Source organism: Rhinolophus ferrumequinum, chromosome 22 (assembly GCF_004115265.2).
Source record: "Rhinolophus ferrumequinum isolate MPI-CBG mRhiFer1 chromosome 22, mRhiFer1_v1.p, whole genome shotgun sequence".
Lineage (NCBI taxonomy): Eukaryota > Metazoa > Chordata > Mammalia > Chiroptera > Rhinolophidae > Rhinolophus > Rhinolophus ferrumequinum.
Window position 1 is genome coordinate 47,686,471 of NC_046305.1, and position 22,123 is coordinate 47,708,593.

Genomic DNA, 22,123 nt, shown 5'->3' on the forward strand with positions numbered 1-22,123 from the left:
ACAAAATCACTGTTGGTGCTGGGAACATAGCACAGCCTCAGAGGGCTCAGTGATGGAGGCTCAGGAGACGCCCTTCACTTCAGAGAACTAACCTGCACAGCCCTTTGGAATAAGGAGACCACATCACTCATGATTCTAGGAAAAAGGCTGCAGGCACCATCTTCTTCTCTTTCCCCACTGTTGAGACTAGAACAATCTTAACGTATCCTATGCTCCCAGGAACTTTAGTTCTTACATCTTTGTCTTAACTGGTGCAGTAACATTCTAAGACCTGTATTTTGCTAATGATTTTGATGTTTTTGATCAGATACAGTTCCACATTCTTGGCTCCAGGCCAAGAATGTTATCATAACCAAATCATCTGTATAAAATGTAATGCCAGGATCTGAAGCAAATAATGCATCCGGTCAGCATACATTGGTTCTATATATTTTGAGAAATACTGAAGTACATAAAGGAAGCGTGCAATGTTAAAGAGATGATGGGAACAATATCGGTGGCTTTTCTAGTAGGGAATCCAGCGTCCTTCCAGGAAACTGAAAACACTCAAAAGTCGCTCCCCAATTTCTATTAACAATCCTCTAAAAATCCCCATTTTCATTTGATACAAATATACAAATTTAAAATAAGAGTGCAGTTCAGAACGGCCTACCACTTTCAGATTGTTTATGTGCCAGAAAATATACAGTCAATAAAAAAATACCAGAGAGGTGGGGACAAAAGGCTCTCTGGATCTGTACAGCAAAAATGAAGATCGCTTCAGTAGGTAGTGATTCGTGGAGAAAGGGGCGTCCTTGGAAACCAGTGGTGCTCAAAGACGGCAGGTCACAAATCTGGTGATGGGGGATAAGATGTATAGTAAGGCCCATTTTCCTATGGAAAGAAAACAAAGACAAGAGCACTAAGTCATACCATTAGTTGCACTGGGAATATGAAAGAAAGGGATTCAGTCAATGACTTAGCATATATAAAATGCTCAGCACGCGCCTGGTCCTGGGCAGGCCCTCAGTCAGAACTGGTATATAGCAGGCAGAGGGAATCAGGATGACGTGTTTTTTTTAATAACATTATTACTTATTGAGTATTTTATATGCCAGAAACTTTACCAGCCTTTTTCTTTCTTTTCCCTTTATGTCCTTACATAATGCCATGAAATAGGTAACATCCTGTGTGTTTTACAGAAGAGGAAACTGAGGCTGATACAGATGGCATACCTCATCTAAGGTCTCCTAGCTAGTAACCAGAAGAGCCTGAATTTAAATCCACATCTATGTGAATATGATGCCCAGATTCTTTTCTGTTTGATTGCGTGGTCTCACTGTGTGCTGAATCTTAATACAGAGTTATGAAACAAAATGAATGATCGTAGAGGAATTTAATAACTGTAACTGTTTTGGCCGAAATGAGTCTTCTCCATAACATGCCTGAGTGGCAAGGCTTATACCCATTCTAGTTCTCGGGACCTTTAGTTCAAGATCAAGATGGAGAATTAAATGCCAGAACTTTAATGTCGAATGTAGACAGCACCAAATCAGTGTAAGGGGAAATTATTTTTTACCTTGTTTTGGCCAACTCTATCTTAATAAAAATCAAGACAGTTAACTTTATGCTAGATGGACCCTAGATTACATTTGTAAGACCGAGGATTAATTTCTCATTTCTAAGGGAAATACTGCTCTGGAAAATAACTTGGTTTTCAGTACATCTTAAACAGAAAATGTGTAGCATTAACGTGAGATAACAATTAAGGATGGAGAATGAGAGGTAGGATAAAGATAGCGTTGATTTATGGTATATTTATCTGATAGCTGTTACGGAGCCTTCATCCATCCAGTCTTGAACACGGTAGGCAATTAAATGTGACTGGAGTGACTAAGTGAATCAAAGCCTCTGCTATTCTGCAGAGCAGATGCTCTGGGGTGGGACCTGATCCTGGGACCATGACCAGGAAAACGAGGAGAGCTGGGAAAACTGACTTTCTGAGGATAAGTCTGACCAGGCATCAAAAAGATTTTTAAAAAATTTTAGGTGAAAACAAAACCTAGGATTGGTTACATTTGAGAATACCTGAAAAAATTAATGAAAACTTTTTTTTTTTTTTGTATTTTAGATTTCCTGTCAAGCTCTGTTAATACTAACCACTCCTGTATCCACTATGCCTGAGAGGTAAGCTTGAGAAACATGCTGAAGAGATAAATCTGTTCTGGAGTTCATCTGAAAAGAAATGACTCACTATCCACCTTTAAGATTTCTCCATTCCATTTCACTACCTTATTTTTCTAGGTTTCTCATATCTACATTAAATTGTGATAAAGGAAGAAGGGTAAAGCTATCTTATATACTTGGAAACAGAGCCTTTTATTAGTCTCAAACTGTGCAAGAGACTGCTAAGCAATCGAGTATTTTCCCTATTTCTGGAAACAGTGAGAATGCTGACTTGTAGCTTCCTTTCTGAAATGATCTCAGTTCCATTTTGATCTAGATAGATAAAATTACCTTCTAATTGCCTTCAAAGCTTCTTTCTAATTCCAAATAAACAAACAAAAAACTTATGTCACTATTCGAGGTCCTGTAAGATCCATATAAATAGAAGCCCACTGAAACTTGCAAACCACCAACACCACGTCACGCCATAGTAGGACCAAATAAAGGTCCTACTATGATGGAAGGCACAACTGAACAGGGTAATAAAATTAACCAACTCGATACTCATTTCCTTTTCTCTAATCCTAGTTTTTAATCTTCCTAGCAAAGGAAAAGGTTCCCTTACAAGGTAATACCCAGCCACTTACTGGACTTCCATCACAATGCCCCAAGGCGACACAACCTAATGTGTCACCACCTGCACATACCACCGGTCTCTCCCCTCCAGGCCCCGCCAATGCTCTTCCTCCAAACTGACACCACCACCACCACCAAGGCTCCCAAAGCCGAAATTTTACAGTCACCGCAGGCCTCTTTCCTTTTTCATCCCCCCAATGGCTACTTCCGTCCCCAAACGCTATGGATTTGATTTCTTAAAATGTCTATTTCTCAACATCTCTAAGAACCTCCAATCCTTGCCATTACCACTATCACTGCCGGCCTCTCATCTCATTTCTCTTCCTGTCTTCTCTAATAGCGTCTTACTTGTCCTATCTTTCTCTATGCTGTTTCTGTAGCCATCTTTCCAAAGAGGAATATAATGGCAATTCTCTCTTGGAGAACTCGCCCCACCAACTATAAAGCCAAAGAACAGCTGACTGTTGAACCACATGGGTTTGAACTTCATGGATCCACTTAAAACGCAAATTGTTTTTCAATGAAAATATTGGAAAACATACACTGAAAGCACCAAAGGAACAAGACAAACAAATAAACAAAAACTCATAGACACAGACAATGGTTGAGTGGTTACCAGAGGGTAAAGGCAGTGGTAGATGAGGGTAAATGGGCTCAAATGTGTGGTGATGGAAGGAGAACTGACTCTGGGTGGTGAGCACACAATGTGATATATAGCTGATGTATTACAGAACTGTACACTTGAAACCTATGTAATTTTAGCAACCACTGTCACCCCAATAAATTTTAATTAAAAAAATATATTGGAAAAAGTTTTTGAAATTTGCGATAATTTGAAAAAACTTGCAGATGAACCAAGTAGCCTAGAAATACCGAAAAAAATTACGAGAAAGTTAGGTATGTCATGAATGCATCAAATACATGTAGATACCTGTCTACTTTATCATTCACTACCATAAAGTACATACAAATCTATTATAAAAAGTTAAAATTCATTGAAAATTACATACATGCTTACAGACTATTGGTGACCGCATTTGCCATTGAGAGAAATGTACCCAAAAGTAAAGACGCAGTATTAAATCATAACTGCATCAAATTAACTATAGTCCATACTACACTACTATAATTTTGTAGCCATCTCCTATTGCTATTGCAGTGACCTCAAGATTGTGAATATTTGCTTAAAACTGTGTGACACAAAGCATCTCTGGTGTTGCTGACGTTACACCAGCAGGTTAGAAAACTGCACTTGTTGCAAAATACCTTTAATCTCTATTGGAAATGCAGCTCTTGTGTGGGCGCAGGATTGCTATGAGGAAGGCATGCATACCTATGGCCACTAATAGGATTCAAGAAAAGCAAAATCATTAGGACAACTTAAAGCGCAAGGAAGGGGAAGCTGGGGAATTTAATGCCAGCAAAGAACAGTTTTACAATTTTAGAAAGAGGTTTGGCTTAAAAAAATGTCAAGATAACAGGAGAGGCAGCTTCTGTCCACCACGAGGGAGCAGATGAGTTCCCAGACACCACTGAGCAAATCACCGAGGAGAAAGGATACCTGCCTGACCAGGTTTTTAATGCAGATGGAAGGGCCCTATTCTGGAAAAAAAAAATAACACAAAGGACATTTATTAGTGAGTAAGAGAATCGAGCACCAGGACTTCAGGCAGGAAAGGATGGGCTGACTCCACTGTTTTGTGCAAATGCTGTCAGGTTGGGGATCAGGACTGCCCTCATCTATAAAGCTGCCAACCCCCAAGCCGTGAAGGGAGAAGATAAATACCAGCTGCCAGGCTTTGGGTTGTACGACAAGAAACACGAGGCCCCTTTTTCTGAATTGGTTCCATCCCTCGTCCCTGAAGCCAGAGAGTACCTGGCCAGTCATGCAGTGTCTTTGGACGATGTCTTTTGCTATCGGACGATGGTCCTGGCCACCCAGCACCCCAGGAGTTCAACACCGAAGGTGTGCTAGTGGTCTATTTGCCCCCAAACACAACATCTCCGCTTCTGCCTCTAGATCAGGGGTCAGAAGGAACTGTAAGGCTCCTCATCAACGGTATTTGCGGAAAGGACTGTCAACGTGATGCAAGAGAACCTTAACAGAGAGGGCATCATGAAAGCCTGGCAGGATGACACCACTGAAGATGCCATCGTTGTTACAGAAAAAGCCGTGAAAACCACGCCCAAAACAATGAATTCCTGCTGCAGAAAACTGTGTCCAGATGCTGTGCATGACTGCACAGGGTTCACGACAGAGCCAATCAAGGAAATCATGAAAGAGAGTGTGGCGAGGGCAGAACAAGGATGGGGGTGGACGGTTTCAAAGACGGATCTTGGAGAATTTCAAGAGCTAATAGACACCACACCAGGGGAATTGACAGACGGTGACTTGCCAGAAATGAGTGCTTCGGAACCAGTGCCAGAGGAAGAAGATGCAGAGGAAGCAGGGCCAGAAAACAAGTTGACATGAGACGATCTGGTCAGAAAACAAGTTGACATGGTTCCGATGAGTTAAGGCTGATTTGACTTTTTATGACACGGACCCTTCAATGATATGGACACTGAAACTAAAGCAAATGGTGATACCGTTTGGAAACAGTTGTAGATAAAGGAAAAAGCCAACAGTCACACAGAAATTATAATGTATTTCTGGAAAGTTACACCGAGAATAGCTGACTCTCTGGCTTCCCCGCCCACCTCCTCCACCTTTCGCCGTCACCCCTGAGATGGCGAGACCAACCCATCTTCTTCCTCCAACTTCTCAGCCTGCGCTTCACGCAGACAATGAGGACGGACGTTTACAATGATCCACTTCTACTTAACTAACAGTAAATACTCATGCCACAGTTAATAAACTCATCTGTTGCGTGTCTTCATGTGAAAAGTGAATAATTGTGCAGCAAGAACTGTATGACATGTTTTTGTCATCATCATCATCATTGTCACCTAAGCATTCATTGTATAGAATGTCGTGCAAAAAACACCCAAACCATCACGAGCAGGACTTGTATGGGAGTGGATAGCCTGTCCTTACATAGGTATAGGTAAGTGACAGTTAATATAAAATTAATTACGTGTTAGTTTTCTCACTGTTTTATAACTTTGCTTTCAAAGAATTACATTACCATAAGGTACGCCTCTCTCGTAACTGGAGAAACTGTGTATCAGACTACAATCACAGGTAAGTGGGTTTTAAAAAGATGTAACAATGTTTCCAATACTGCATTATGAATATGTATGCCACACAATTTTTATAACCATTCATTAGTGTCTAGGCTAGGCCACTGTGAAGCAATAGTGTCTAGGACACTAGGCTAACAGAAAGCAATTACACTGCTGCTGCTTCTTCGTTATCAATGCATGAATCGTTACACCTGTAAATAAATATGAATTTGTTTTTCACATTATCTTTTCATTTTGATGTCTAGTGTTAGTAATACGTATAACATCTACAGTGTTTGGTATCGTATACGACAATATTGATTGTAACTCTGACATGATTCATCTTGTAAACAGACGATGTATACTTACGGTATTGATAATTACAGTATTGTAAATGTATTTTCTCTTCCTTAGGATTTTCTTAACGCTTTCTTCCTTCTAGCTTACTTTGTTGTAAGACTAGAGTATATAACACGTATTTAAAATATTTGTTAATCGAAGATGTGATCTGTAAGGCTTCCAGTAAACAGTGGGTTATTAGTAGTTAAGTTTTGGGGGAATCAAAATTTATATGCAATTTGCAACTGTGTGTCTGTGTGTGTGTGTGTGTTAGGGCGGGGTTGGCGCCCCAAACTCCAGCATCATTCAAGGGTCAATATACTGCAGATAACATGTAAGCTCTAGTATCTAGTGACGTGCCCTCTGCCTGCCCTTTCCACATCATGTCCTGACACCTTCTTTTCTTTCTTCCCTCTTTTTATTCCTCCCTTTGGCTTTTATACACAGATGGCCTAATATCTCAGTTTTAGAAAGCTCTAGTACAGGTACAGAGAGATGATCCAATGACCCAAGTGTTAGACTATAGGTTAATTTTGATTAATCGTGTTATTAATGAGGCCTGCATTTGATATACAAAATATCACAAAAAACTAAAACAAACAAAAAATAAAACCAGGCTTGAGCGTGGAGTTGATATTAACGAAATCCTGCTTGCCAGGCTTCTAAGTACATAGACAATGTGTTGGCTTGAAAAACAGCCCTTTGGGTTTTCTAACCAATGCAACCAAACTTGTATATTTCTACCCCAGAAAATAAATTATAAAGCCAGACACCAGCTTTGAATTGTCACTCCAAATTTTTGGTGTCAAGATGTGTTTTAGTGACTTTCACATTTTCTGCTATCCATTTTTAAAAAATATTAAGAAAACTGATGTATAGAGTTCAAAAGAGAAATAGGAAGGCCATTTTCTACTCGGGCAATCTGCAGTAAGGACAGAACTTTCTTTTCCCCTCCCATATAGTCAACAATCTTTGTATTTATGATCCAGCTGCTCCACTTACAAGGCCGCTCTGTGCAAAAGCCAAACATGAAAATTTTATTAGCCACAGAACACATGAAATACTTTGCTCTTCACAGAAAGGAGAAGAGAAATGTTAAGAGAGAAAATGTGTTGTGGGGTATTTATTTTACTGTATCCATGTGGTACAATAATTCATTCCAAACTTCAGATAACCTTCAAATCAAGTCCCTGATTCATGCAGAAAGATATGTAATCAGCAATAATTAAATGAGGAGATGGATGATCTTTTGGCCAAGCACACTTACTTTGTGTGTGTGTGTGTCTACTAAAGATTGTGTGAATAAACACAATGGAAAAGAGCTTTGCTGACATTCAAGAGTAGCCCGTTATTAGTGTTTAAGTAATAGATTCATAAATGCATCTATAAGTAATAAGACTAATATTAGTGGTTGATGTGCCTGAAAACGTGATTCCAACTTTTAGCAAAATGAAACTTCTAGTAGATCCTAAGATAGGCTACTGGATTTATAATTAATACTGAAAACGGACACTAATAAATTCTTCAGGTTTTATTTCTGTAGAGGAAAAGCCATTCACTCTTAAGGAAATTAGGCAGAGGTATGTCTCGAAGGTGGCAGAAAACTGACGATACAACCAAGGATTAGCTTCAAACCTACAGCAGGAAAATCTCCCATCGCAAAGCTGACTGGGGAAAAAGCCCTCTCTGAGGACAAAGTGTTTTCCTGAAGTTACTGTACGAAAAGCATGCTAAACGACACCATCCAGTTCACTAAAACACACTAATTGCGTTCACACCATCTTACAATGAAGCGATGTTGCACTTACAAGCACCGCCCTACAGAAGGTTAAGAGACTGCTCCAGGGGAGGGACTCCTGCTGGTACTTACCCTGGCATCGTATTCAAGGACAAAAGGAGGAAAGTCGATCTGCTCTGGGGATATGGCAGAGAAGAGCTGGTGGAGGCTGTCCACGTGGTGGATTTTGTCCTTCAGTCCTGAGACAGAAAAGGTGGTAAAAAACCATGTTGATACCTGAGTAATAGAAGAGAAAATATGCCAGAGTAAGAAATACAAACTTGATTTTGAGAATTTATGCTAGATAAAAACTATTTAGAAATCGAAACTGATGTCAGAAAAATCTTGGGTTAAATAGTGTTTTTCAAAGTCCAGGTTTCAGTTCATCAGTGAATTATGTAATTCGCTTAGTGGATGTTAAGTGGCATTTAAAAAAAGGGACATACTGGAGTAACAATTACTGTGGAGTGTGACAGGATGGGCTTTGTTTCCTGGAGCGTGTGTTTCCGTTATATGCTGTGTGCTGTGCGTGTTGTGTGTGGTGACATTTCTCAGTGCGCGTGTGGTCAAAACCGCTGCATATTTGGTAGAACTGATTCACGGGGACTCTGAAAATGGTCGCTATCTCCAAATTTCACAAACTCTTTTCATTTTTTCAAATGAGATTGAAAAGGAAACCTCTGCCCAAATTTAAGACATTTATTTTTCAGTTAACACTCAGCATGCAGTCTCTTAGTTAATCATGGTGAATCTCCTCGGTGTGGGGACGTCACCTTTGCTCATTTCACTTTGCAACACGCAATCCTTCTATACAAGCTAGTCTGCAAAAGTTGTTGGTTCCAAAGTCAGAGAATTCTTGACAGCAGATGGCACCGACATAAACTCGGTAATAGCTAGAACTTACGAACTATTATTCTACCTAAACCAGCAATCCTAATTGGTCATTTTTACCAACAGCTTACACACCCGTTCCGAGGTAGTACCCTCATTTTACATAAATCAGTATTTATACACGTGGACTATAGAAGAGGTATAGAGGATAGGAGGAGGCAACCTTTATGCACAAGTCAGACCATAGTAACGTGTGCACATACATTATATACTAAATAGGGAATTTATGTTTATATAAAGGAAGGCAACACGTATATCAATTCTCAGTGCATTGGCATAACACCACTCCAAATGGATAACTGGGTACATTATAAATACAAGCCATTTGGGGCACCTGCCACCGATGCTAATAATTTTTTTAATTTCTTTTGACCTCTTATGTCACGTTCCTCAGTGGTTGTTCCAAACCTTCCATCTCTTCCCAGCCCCTAATAAACAAACTTCCTTCCCGGCTGCTTATGAGAATAAGGCAGGGGATAACAGAGACAACACAGAACTGATCTCTATCAGAACGCTCTCCAAACTTACAGACTCATCCCCACCATTTCTCCCTGCCAGTTCCAAACACATTATCCTCTCTATTGAATTCATACCGCCTTATGTTTAGATCTCATTTACAGCACTTTTTCCGACTTCCTGGTATTTCGGTTGCTTACATTCATTTCTATGATCTCCCTAGTACTACCTGGCGGACAATTATAGAACAGTCTAAAGTTTTATAAGGCACAGATAGAACCCTGCATTCTCAAGTATTTGATAAAGAAAAGAATGAAGGCCTAGTTTACAATGATTTTTATGGCCTGGGTCACTATTCTATTTTGGCTACGTTACCAATGACTGGTATAAGGCCTCCAATAAGACATTCCCCTCGCCCTACCCATCTTACCAAGTTTATCTGGAGGGAGATGGGGGGCAGGGAGGCACTTGGCTTTGCTGGAACCGAGGTAATTTAAATAAAATTAAAGTCACTTAATTGCATACCAAAAATCATTTTTTTTTTTTTTTACACCAGTTGTATTGAAAGCACATGCTGTTATATACCTAATTAACACAAAGTTATACAAACTGGATTAGTGAAAATTCCGGGTTAGGAGCTCCACAACCAGTTACAGAGATAGCTGATAAACCAAGAAGAGCTAGGGAGAGACCATGGAGATTTTAGAGATTCTAGAAAGAGCTTAAAAAATAAGGTTGTAGACTCAGAACAGAGAACCTCCAGGATGTGTTAGGAGAGTTCTGCGAGGAGTTAGCGCCCACTGTGGGCTAATTAAGCATTTTGCAAGGTTGTGGGTGATCCAGGGTAATGGGATATGGCCATTCCTCTAGAGGGAGCGTACATTCTAGGAGTAGGGGTGCTAGATTATACGTGTTAAGAATAACTGAGGTAAAATGTACTGAATGCAATGACTGGCCCAAAGAAAACCGTGACTACCGATTATATGCAAGGAACTGTGCTGCCTGGAAAAAGGTATGATTACAGAGCTAGAAGAGACTATACAGGGAATTTCTGTACCAGTTTCTTACCACTGTTTCTTTTTCCATGCTGCTCTTTCAGCTCTCATACCTGCTCAATCCTTTACCTGGCTAACTGTCCTTCAGAGCTCAGGTCAGAACTCACCTCAGTGAGGAAGCTTTCTTGACCACTCTACCCAAAACTGGAAAAGGAGCTTCCTTTAAGTGTTCCAGTAACACTGTGTTTACTCACGGTATTGCATAATTAACATTCTGTATTGTATTATCTGGGTCTCTAAATAGATGGTAAACTCCCCGATATGTCTTGTCAATACCGTATTCACAGGCGCTAATGAATGTGCAACATAAAAAGTGAGGAATTCAATATGTGTTGAAAGAATTAAAATGGAGGAATAAGAGTTTCTGGACTTACTATTTAGGGATGGTCATATTTTCCTTCATTCCACAATAAAAATAAATTGTACTTCAATCTGAGACTCAGTTTCTTCATCTATAAAATGAACAAAGTAGACCAAAACGATTTGGAAAGTCTCCCTTACACAATTCTATGAAACGATTCTTGACTATGTTGTCCCATACAGACAACATGGTGGGGTGGTCGTGGTGAATTCAAGAAGTTTCGGTAGGGAAGAACAGGCGGTGACCTTAGGTATATAATCTTTGAAAGAGAAACACATTTTTCTGTCACCTTTTCTTTCATGACCTCCTTCACATCCTTCAAGTATTAGCAAGAGAAAATTACTCCAAGTAGATAGACGCGGAAACTTAGTTAAAGTTTTCTGTTCAGGAAGACCCAAGAGCATCGTGTTTTATTTTTTTTCACTTTAGTTTTATATAGTCGGGCTTTTAATTTTCAATTATTTATAAGTTATAAATATACACTTATTTAGGTAAATTGCATTACTTAGAAGGACTGCTGTGATATTTTGTGCATGCTAGAGATTCTTTCACCCAATTATTCACAAATGCAATGCCAAGAACACAGGGCCACAAAACAATATAAACTAGGAAAAGATGGTTCACACACGTGTGTACTCAATCCACCAGAGCCAGAAAGAACAGTGGGTTTGAATTCTATTAGTAAATTTCAAAGAAGAAAAGAGTAGTGATTTATATGAGCAGTCAATTATCACTTTGGGTGGAGTGGCCTGGAAAAGATCTGAGGAATATGAAAATCAGAACAGCATGACTCGATTGTTTTATTATCCCTTGATTTCATCTCATTATTTTATAATTACAAACACTCCATTTATAGTTCTTGACTTAGTATAAAATGATGGTGTTATTCCCTCAATCCTCCCTCCTTTTCTCCAACCCCAAATATCACGATGGCTTTCACTTTATAGATCTGCTGGACCTGCCATCAGCACTGACTCCCATCAGAAGCAATCGCAATGGTGTGACAACCAAGGCTAGTGACTCTAACACTGAAATTTTTGATAATGTCTATCAATTGATGTCACATGAAGAGGGATAGTTATTTACTGACTTTCTAGTGTTAGGGGAGGAAGGGTTAAAGTCAGATCTTAGCAAACAGTGGCTACATATCTTCATAAGTCTGGTACAAAAGAACACTCTCCTGGTAAGTTGGAATTTGCGACAGAAGTAAAACAAAAGTTTTCCACTAAAAAAATTATGAAAGTGTTCACTAAAGTTTACCAGGGAATACTGGTATAGCCACCACTCTATCGTTAACATTTCCTTTTTATTTTCTTTATCACGTGTCTATCCATCCCTCTATCCATCTGTTGAGCCATTCCAATGTTTTGCTGCATTTCAAAGTAAATTGCAGACATCAGTAAAGGTTCTCCAGATATGGCCTTCGTATTTTTAAAGAGTTCAATATTTGCTCATTTTCTTTGCTATAAAATTTAGACTCGATGAAATGCACAGGTTTTAAGTATACTTTTGCTGCTTAGGCCAATGCACACGCTGTAAAAGCAAAACTCCTATTAAGATATTAAACATTCTCATCACCCCAGAAAGTTCCTTTAAGCCCTTCTTCCCCAGAGGCAAACAGTTCTGATATTGTTTCTACCGTGGATTACTTTTGCCTCCTCTAGACTCTCATATATATGGAATCACACAGTATGACTCTTTCATGTAAGGCTTCTGTTACTCAGCGTGATGTTTAAAATTCTTCCATGTCGTGTATCAGTAGTACATTCTTTTTTATTGCCAAGAAATATTCCATTACAAGAATATATCAGAGTTTAATAATTTACAATCCTACTGATGGACCCCTGGGCTGTTGGAAACTAAAGCTGGATAGACACTCCCGCAGAAGTCTTTTTATGCTCATATGTTTTCATTTCACTTGAATAAATACCTGGCAGTAAAATTGCTGGGTCACAGACTAGGTATACGAGTATACTGTCTATAAGAAATTGTCATAACGTTTTTTTCAAAGTGGTCGCACAATTTCCAAATCCCACTTATAAGGTGGAAGAATTCCAGTGGCTCCACATCATTGGCAATTTTGGTATTGTTGGTCTTTAAAATTTTAGCCAATCTGAGGGCAGTGCAGTGGTACCTCACTGCAGTGTTTTTAAAAACAGCTACTGAGATATAATTGACATACACTAAACTGCACATATTTAAAGTATACACTTTGTTAAGTTTTGACATACGTATCTACGCATGAAACCATCACACTCAAGAAAATGAAGAGACCCATCACTGCCAAGGGTTCCCAGGGTCCTCTGGAACTCCTCTCGCCTGCCCCTTCTCCCTGTCCACAGGTAACCATCCTCTGCTTCCTGGGATTATTGTACATTAGTTGGCATTCCCCACAATTTTATATGAGTGGAAGCAAACAGTACGTAAACTTATTTCTCTGGCTTCTCTTACTTGGCATAGTTATTTGATTCACTCAAGTTGTTGCATATATAAATAGTTTATTCTTTTTTACTGCTGAGTAGTATTCTACTATATGGACTGACCACAGTTTGGTGATTAGTTCTCCAAGTGATGGGCACGTGGGTTGTTTCTAGTTTTTGGCTATCTTAAAGCTACTAGGAGCATTTGTGTACAAGTCTTTGTATGGATATGTTTTCACTTGTCTTGGGTAATACCTAGGAGTGGATGGCTTAGATCATTGGAAAGTAGGAACATATTTAACTCTTTAAATAAACTGCCAAATTGTGTCCCAAGGTTTTTGTAACATTTTATATTCTGATCAGCACTGCCTGACAGTGTCAGCTCCTCCACACTCTCACCAATTTGGTATAGTTAGTCTTTTAAGATTCAGCCATTCTCATAGGAATATAACAGGTATCTCATTTGGGTTTAATGTGCACTCTCCCAATGACTAATTATGTTGAACATCTTTTCATGTGCTTATTTGCCATTTGTGTATCTTCTTTGTTGAAGTGTTTGTACAAATCTTTTGCCCATTTCTAAGTTGAGCTTTTCCTTATTATTGAATTTTAAGATTTATTTACATATTCTAAAGATAAGTCCTTTATCAGATAAATGCCTCATAAAGATTTTTCTCTTAGGCTGTGGCTTATCTTTTCATTCTTATAACTATCTTTAAAAGGGCAGAAGTTTTCATTTTGATGAAGTCCAATTTCGCTTATGGATCATGCTCTTGGTACTGTACCTAAAAAAAATCTTTGCTTTACTAAAGGTCACAAAACTCACTCCCCTCTATTTTCTTCTGTAAGTTTCAGTTTTGTACATTTAGGTCTTTGATCCATTTTCACTTAAGTTTTGTATATGATGCAAGATATGAATCGTTCATTTTTTTTGCATGTGGATATCCAATTGTTCCAGTATCGTTTATTGAACAGACTATCCTTTTCCCACTGATCTGATTTTGTGCTTTTATAGAAAATTAATTATCCATATATACATGACTCTATTTCTGGATTCTCTACTCTGCTCCATTGATTTGTTTGTCTATCTTTACGCCAGTACCTCAATGTCTTGACCAGTGTAGCTTTAGAACGAGCTTTGAAAGCAAGAAGTGTTTCCCCTCCAACCCTGTTCTTCTTCTACAAAGTTGTTTTGGCTATTTTAGATACTTTGCATTTTGATTGGTCAATTTCTACAAAAACGCTTGCTGAAATTTTGGTTGGGGCTGAATTGCATCTACAGATTTAGTAAGAATTGACAATTTAACACTATTAAATCTTCCAATCCACACACATAGAATATGTCTTCGTTGACTTAGGTCTCCTTTTATTTCTCTCATCAGTGTTTTGCAGTATATATAACCTGTACAGTGTACAAGTCTTTCACATCTTTTGTCATGTTTACCCCTAAGTACTTAATATTTTTTGATACTACTGTAAGTGATACTGCCTTTTAAATTTGATTGTTGTTAATATATGTAATCAATTTTTGAATATTGCTATTAAATCCTAAAACCTTGATAAAACTTACTCATTAGTTCTAGTAGCTTTTCTGAGGATACACAGGGTTTTCTACATAGATGATCATATCATCTGTGAATAAAGACAGTTTTATTCATTCCTTTCTAAATCTAGATGCATTTTCTTTTTCTTGCCATATTATACTGGCTAGGATGTCCAGTACAATATTAAACAGACGTAGGGAGAGAAGACATTATTTCAAAGACATACTAAAGACCAAGCTAATCTTTTGTCTCCATTAAAGAAAAAATTTCAGTAGATGAACAAAAAATAAATGATAAGATTTTGGGAAATACTCAAGCAATATTTCCTTAAGTGTTATAAAAGAAAAAAATTAACCACCCACTGAGTGTAACAAAATAGTGGGAAAGTTAGTAACATACATATTAACTAACACCATAGATGATAAGACCATGTAATCAGAAGAGTAGGAAAAGCCCTTCATTAACTGACTGTTTACAAACTACACTTTTTCTTTTTTCTGTTTTCAGTGTTCCCACAAGCATTTAATCAGCACTTATTGTGCTGTTCTAAAAGGAAATTTATAGTTTTTAAAATAATTACTTAAAATACTTCATGCAACTTCTAAAGATGGTAGTTGGATGAGAAACAACAATTTTGTAAGCCATGAGAAACCCCACGGTGGAAAACATTCTGTCACTGAAGTCTTCACTCATCTCTTAATTAGGAAATATAATGAGGACTTTTCACTACATATCTTAATTTCTTCACAGTGCGTTAAAATAATGACTATTTCTACCGTCTTTGATGCTTTTCCCACCCGCTGCCTCCCAAAACATTAGTCAATCTTGGTTTTCCTGTTGATTTTTAGATTCCTTCTTCTTGGTTTCCTTCCTTTGATGCCAGGGCTCTGTCTTTAGTTGTTCTCTTTGCTCTAAGTCTCTCTGCGATTTTATTCATTGACACTTTTAAAGAGGTAAAGCTCTATTTACTTGACAGTGACTCAAATTTATATCCCAATCCATGACCTCTAAATCTGATGACACCTGGGAACCATGGATGACAGTCCTTTCTTTCACTCCTACTCATCCAATAAATCACTAAATCTGGGTCATCTTTTCTCCAAATTCCACTGATATACTCAGATTTTTTTTTTAATTTAAATTTTATTTTTTTGCCAAAGACCAGTCTTGATAAACTTTTGCACATGACCCTAGAGTAAATACTCATGGCTTCATATATTATTCACTTTATAAGAAAACTGCACTAGGCAGGCCTCCAGGACCTGGGACGGGACCACACTGGAGGCAGGACAACATGAATACTGATTCGGAGGTTGCTGTCTCCTTTCAGGTAAGGATGACGGTGGGATGAACTGAAGTAGAGGTAGTGGGAGTAAAGACGGGCATGGACAAGGGCATGCATACAGAACTGGTGCAACCTGGTGAGATGGGAGGCAGGGGAAGTACCACGGATGCCGCCCCGGTTTCTGGCTCAGGCACCTGGGTGGGCAGTGGTCCCATTTACTAAGACAGGGAGTGAGTGAAGGAGGAGGACATGAGTAGTTCTGCTTTTAAAATGTTGAACTACAGGGTCCTGGTAAGACTCTAAGTGAAGATATCCCATCAGCAGTTCAACAGGCACAGGGATGATTGGTGAGGATGATGACAGCTAACGCTGACCGAGTGTTCAGTATGTGTCAGGCAATGTTTTAAGCATTTTACGTGTATTAACTAATTTCATCCTTCCCAAAACCCTACCAGGTAGGTACTGTTATCATTCCCGTTTTATAGCAGATGAAATTAAAGCACAGAGAGGTCACATAACTTGCCTGAGATAAGTTGGTAATTGGTAGCGCTGGGATTAGAACCTTCACTACCTGAATCTCGAACCCACGCTTTACACATCAGGCTTCACTGCCTCTCCAGACACATATTGGGGATTTGCACGTGTTTTGGAGGGTTGTTGGAGACACAGGAATACAAAAAGGTACAGAATGAAAGGAGAGGGCAGAGGATTTGGGAACGCTAACTCTCCAAGGGTGAGCAGAGAAAGAGGGGCAGCAAAGGAGACTGAGAACAACCAGCTAGAAGTAGAAAAACTAGGCAAGGTAAGTTTCAAAGAAGCCACTACAAAGTGTTTCGAGGAAGAAGTGATCAACTGTGTTTAAGGCTACAGGGAAACAGGTAAGAGAAAGACGGAAAAGTGTCTGCTGAATTTAGTAACAGAGATCACCAATGATTTGGTCTTGGCAGCTTCAGCTGCCATAGTGGCAATTCGAAACAGACTGGAGCAATTTAAAGTGCATGAAAAATGGAGATGAGCACAGAATATAGACTACACTGAAACATTTTGGTTGTAAAGAGGAAGAGAGATAAGTGGAGGCTTGAGCATGTTTAGAAGTTTGTTAGATGCAGAACAATGGGAGAGGAGAAAGAGGGTAATTACTGAAGAGAGATCCCTGAGGAAATGGAAATACACTGTGTAGTTACGAGTGTAGGCTCTGGAATTAAAATGTCTGAATTCAAATGCAGCCTTTGCTGCTTAGTAGCTGCTGACCTTGGAAAAGTTATGTAATCTCTCTAAGCATCAAATCCTTGTCTGTAAAGTGGGAATACTACTACCATCTATTTTGTGGATATATTATAAGGTTTAAATGAGACAATGCATGGGAAGAACTGACCCACAGTAGGTACTTAGAAAACATTAGCTATTGTTATTACTACAGGATCCAGAGCACAGGTAGAGGGCCCACCCTTCATTCAGAAGAAACACGTTTTTGAGACAGAAAAGAAGGAGGCAATGATAGAAATAGATGGCAGGTAACTCTGGGGTGGGAAAGAGAAGACGGAGCTCCTTACTGACGTTTTCCATGTTCTTGGTGAAGAACAAGGTGAGCCCACCTGTTGGAGGGAGGAACTGCTGGTAGGACAGGGTTTGAGGACAGCAGAGAGCCTCGTGGGTCACTGTCAAGTGAAACATCGAAGGACCTCTTAGTGGTGCAGCCCTGGGAGGTGGCTGAGCAGCCCCATTTCACAGGGCTCGACTTCTCCATCTCAGCAATCAGAGGAGTGAAGGAAGCAGGAGGAGGGAATATCTCAAGATCAGGTTTTGATGGGCAAATGTGATGAAAGGCTCAGAGGTCACAGGGTAGTGCAGGCATTGACAAGAGTGGCTGAAGTGATGGAACATGGATTTTAGGCTGGGCGGGGAAGAAAATAAAGACAAAATAGAGATGATGTTTTCAGAAAAAGTAAAAGGACCAAAGGACTAGATGTCTTGATGAAGTTGAGGTGTAGGATTAGATATTAGGGATATAACCGTGAGCAAGACAGCTAGAGAAGACAGCTCTCATGGATCTTGCAGGCTAGTGTACAAGGTAGAAAACTGAACAACTAATTTGAATTAAAAACATCATGATAATACAAGACTGTCAAATCTTAAGGGGTACAATGCAGCAGTACCTACTAGCTGCACGATTGGTCAGAGAAGGTTTTCTACAGAAAGTAATCGTTAAGCTGAGATCGGAAGGCCACACAGGAGTCAGCCATGAGCAGAGGAGGGCAAGTGTATTCTGTACCAACGTGAACAAAGCCCGGACGGAAAAGCACGGAGAGTCCAGGACTGAGAGGCTAACAGCTACTGAGGGACGCATGCAAAGCCCCTGGAGGTACATGAGACCAAAACATTAGGACCGCAGCTTGAGGGCGCTTAAAAAGGAAGGGTGAACAAAGGAATTCGCAGCCACAATGGTCATAGTGACAATTAGCTGTTGAAATCTGTCTTACCATGCCGGCAGGCAGTACGTTTAAACTTAAGATTTAGGTAAAAAAAAAAAAAAATACTGTACCTTTGAACGAAATGTTGGATGAACAAAATAAACAGCCTTCAAATTCCTCTTGTACCTGATTCAAAATAATAAAAAAAAAGGGTCAGTATAAGTCATGCCTAAAACGAGTCACCACTATGGACCATTAACTCTTTGCTTGAGTATCCAGAGAAGAAAATACTATATTTTTAAACAGGTCTAGCTTATTGAATTTTAGCTGAAATGTCAAAAACAATTCATAGAACATGTCATTATTTAAAGTATCTGTTTTATAGAAGCTATTTTCTTGGCTGTACTAGAGCCACCTACAGGTAGGACAAAGGAAAATGGTGTTTGACAAACATTTATTGGGTGCCCTTTTTTAATGTGGTGCTAGATTCTCTGGGATCAGGTTATGAATTAAACAACAGTAAAACCACTTAAATTATTTGCAAAAATTAGAAATTAAAAAGTTTCAATGGTTATATTACAGCAATAAATACAGGGAGTTGACTATGCCCCAGAAATTATACAAAGGCTTTATAATTAATTCTTATAACAATTCTATGAGCTGAGTACTAATAATTGTCTCTACTCTAACCCTCCAAAAGCCACCCAAACATCAAGTGACAGAGCCAGAAATTGAACCCAGGCAGTATGGCTCCAGAATCATGCTCTTATTCACTAGTCTCTGTAGTCTCTCCAGGCGTGCTGGAAATTATTTCACCAGCCTATTAATCACCATTGGGTCACATAAGGTTCATTAAAGGGGACTCCAGAGAAGTAATACAAACTCTTCATTTCACAGTTGAGGCCCGATCAAAGTAAAGAGCTGGTTAGCGGAAGAGGCAGAATTATACTGGAGGGAAGCTGCTTTATACAACCCACATTCAGAGAAAGCTAAAAAGGTATCTGTTAGGCAATGAAAGCTTTAGCATTCCTAATTACGATGAGATTTAATGGGAGGAATAAGACAGTTGGAAATTGACAGTAATTTGCCTTCTTTATACACTAACTGTAATAGATTTTTCAATGCAATCCATAAAAAAAGTGATAAATAAAAAAACATCTCCCAATAATAAAGCAACTACCAGGAGGGTAGAGTGCTATTTTTATTTAGGAAATCTATTAATGAGTAAAAAAAAATTAAAGCAGAACATTTTATCTCTGTTGCAGTGGGGTATTCTATATATTCTGGTTAAAATTTCCATTATCACTTCAAAGGAAATATGATTTAAGGAAAATAATTTTCTGGCTCCAAGTCAGTAGCCCAGGTTCAAGTCCAAATTCTGCATTTGCTGGTGTGAGTCCTTGGGCAACATACTTCGCCTTTCAGAATGTCTATATTTTCCCATCTTTCAAATGTAGATAATATCTATATTTATCGATCTACAGGTAGGACAATGTAAATTCATATTTAACAAACAAATTTATTGTGTGCTATTTTTTATATGGCACTAGAATTTCTGGGATCAGATTATGAATTAACAAACTCATGGGTCACTGGATCAAATGAAATAATGTTTATAAATGTATTTTGATAAGCATAACACACCTTATAAATAGAAGGTAGTATTTCTGTTACTTTATAAACAAACATTGGTAATGACCCCAAACCTTTTTCAAGGTGTTTAAGAGCCATTTTGGCAAAAGGTTACGCATGAGTTTACTGAAATGTGGTAAGCTGGAGTTAAGGAGGGCCTCCTATTATTAAACTATGTAATCTAGGAATGATACATGAATAATACATGGTACATTGTTACATGAAATACACTTTCACAGAATACACAGCGAGGTTTGCTACTGGTTCATATTAGGACAGAAAGCAGCTGTTTCCCCTCATAATGTGCAGAAGTAACTAACTTGACATCGACGACATCGTAGAGCTTCTTCAGGAAGTCGGAATCCAGATGATTGTATTCGCTGGTCAGGGTGTGAAAATACACTAGTACATATTCCTTCACAGCAATGTGATCCATTACATGGATAAAATATAAGAGAGCCTAGAAAAAAAGGGGAGTAAAGGTCATTTTCACAGTACTCTATTTCCCAGAGGCCGAGAAAGAGGAGAAACCCAGGAGAGGACGCTAATCTATGCCCCAGGCGTTGCAGGTGAAGTCTCAGACTGTCAGTTCCCTTAAGAAGGTTCTGCAGGAGAGTCGGTCAGGCTGGTGTTTGGTAATTCTCATACATGGTACAGTACGATCCCGTGTTGTCTTATTCTGAGTGATGGAGGAGAACAATTGGTCTCCCTCCTCTCAAATAACTCTTTGTAAACTCGAAAGAGTTCTTTGGTCACCTACCAGGTATTCCCTGTCTAGGATAATGATATCAAATTCAGCAGAAGTAGAATTTCTAGACTTTTAATCATTCTTTTAGCTTGTGCTTGAATTCAATGAAAGTCTTTGCGGTCTCTACTGAGCTACAGACTCATGGCTCATGTAACCATGAACTGCTATAAAAGGACATGCTGAGTGATGCCTCACACGTCCCGCTTTGAGGGCTAATTTTCTCAGCCCCTTTAATGTGGATCTGAATAAGGAAAATGAGAACAGCTTTAGCCAGTAGAGGGCAATGGGCTGGGCAGCATCTCTAGAGCTCTGAAAGACTCAAACTGGATGTGACCCAGATCAGTTCGAGACATATTCCGTCACAAGAAGAATGAAATGTAAGCGAAACAAACACAAAGCAGATATACAATACAGGCAGGGCCAGTATGAGCCAGTGGCGTGGCTATAAACTGACAAGGGGGAAGCTAAGAGGTAACAACTGAAGGATTACTACCAAACAGGCCATTTCCTCATTCTGCACGGGAGGCCTTGGCACCCCCAGAGGTGGATTAACAAGGATTAGGGTCCAACCGCTACCCGAGCAGACAGAGGGGAGCACGAAGGAAACACAGTCTATTTCCAGTTGGTACCTGGTTTGACCTCACAGTTTAGCTCATTGTTTTATATGAAATGATACATCATGAATATCCAGAACGCTCAAATGCACACTCAAGTCAGGTGCAGGGCTTTGTTTTCATTGGCATCAATCTCATTTCTAACGGTGAGAAAAAACTGATGCTGATAAAAGTCATGGTGATTCATACAAATGACCAGAAGCAGAAACTTGCTCATCATATAATTTGCACTATATGTGATACAGAAATATAACTCAGTCGAGTTTTTCCTTTGTGTGTATTTTATATTTTATTATATTATTTTATTATTAATTATGCTCTTATTAGATTGCTTCTGGTCCTTTCTGTCCATTCTCTATCCCGTCCTTAGGGCAATTAAGATACTCATTTTTAGCTTCAAATTCCCATCTTTAACTTAATTTTTTTTCATTATAAAGAAGTATGGCCACATGACACAAAAAAAATGTATAAAGCAAATTCTCCTCCAAACCATGAAATCCATTTTGAGATATTTTTTCCAATTTTCATCATTAATGCTTAAAAGTCAGTGTATATATAATTTATCTACTGTTGATATTCTATTATAAACATTCCTCTGTAGTACTTGCCTCTATAATTTTTTTTTCAAAGAATAGCATTTTAAC

At 38.9% G+C, this 22,123-nt stretch overlaps 1 protein-coding gene across 6 annotated transcripts in view; it reads right to left on the reverse strand.

Annotated features, from left to right (window-relative positions):
* Positions 1-347: 347 nt before the first annotated feature.
* The window catches only part of GDAP2 (ganglioside induced differentiation associated protein 2), a 56,413-nt gene continuing 34,637 nt past the window's right edge, over positions 348-22,123 (reverse strand). For 5 of the 6 annotated variants that reach the window (XM_033092903.1, XM_033092906.1, XM_033092905.1 and 2 more), the window contains exons 11-14: positions 20,438-20,577; positions 18,617-18,671; positions 8,156-8,299; positions 348-873 (exon numbers count right to left, since the gene is read on the reverse strand). In XM_033092903.1, the coding sequence (XP_032948794.1) occupies positions 826-873; positions 8,156-8,299; positions 18,617-18,671; positions 20,438-20,577 (387 nt within the window). In that variant the 3' untranslated portion in view covers positions 348-825. Of the gene's footprint in view, positions 874-8,155; positions 8,300-17,676; positions 17,969-18,616; positions 18,672-20,437; positions 20,578-22,123 lie in introns of those variants that run through there. The other variant, XM_033092908.1, reaches the window with a different exon arrangement.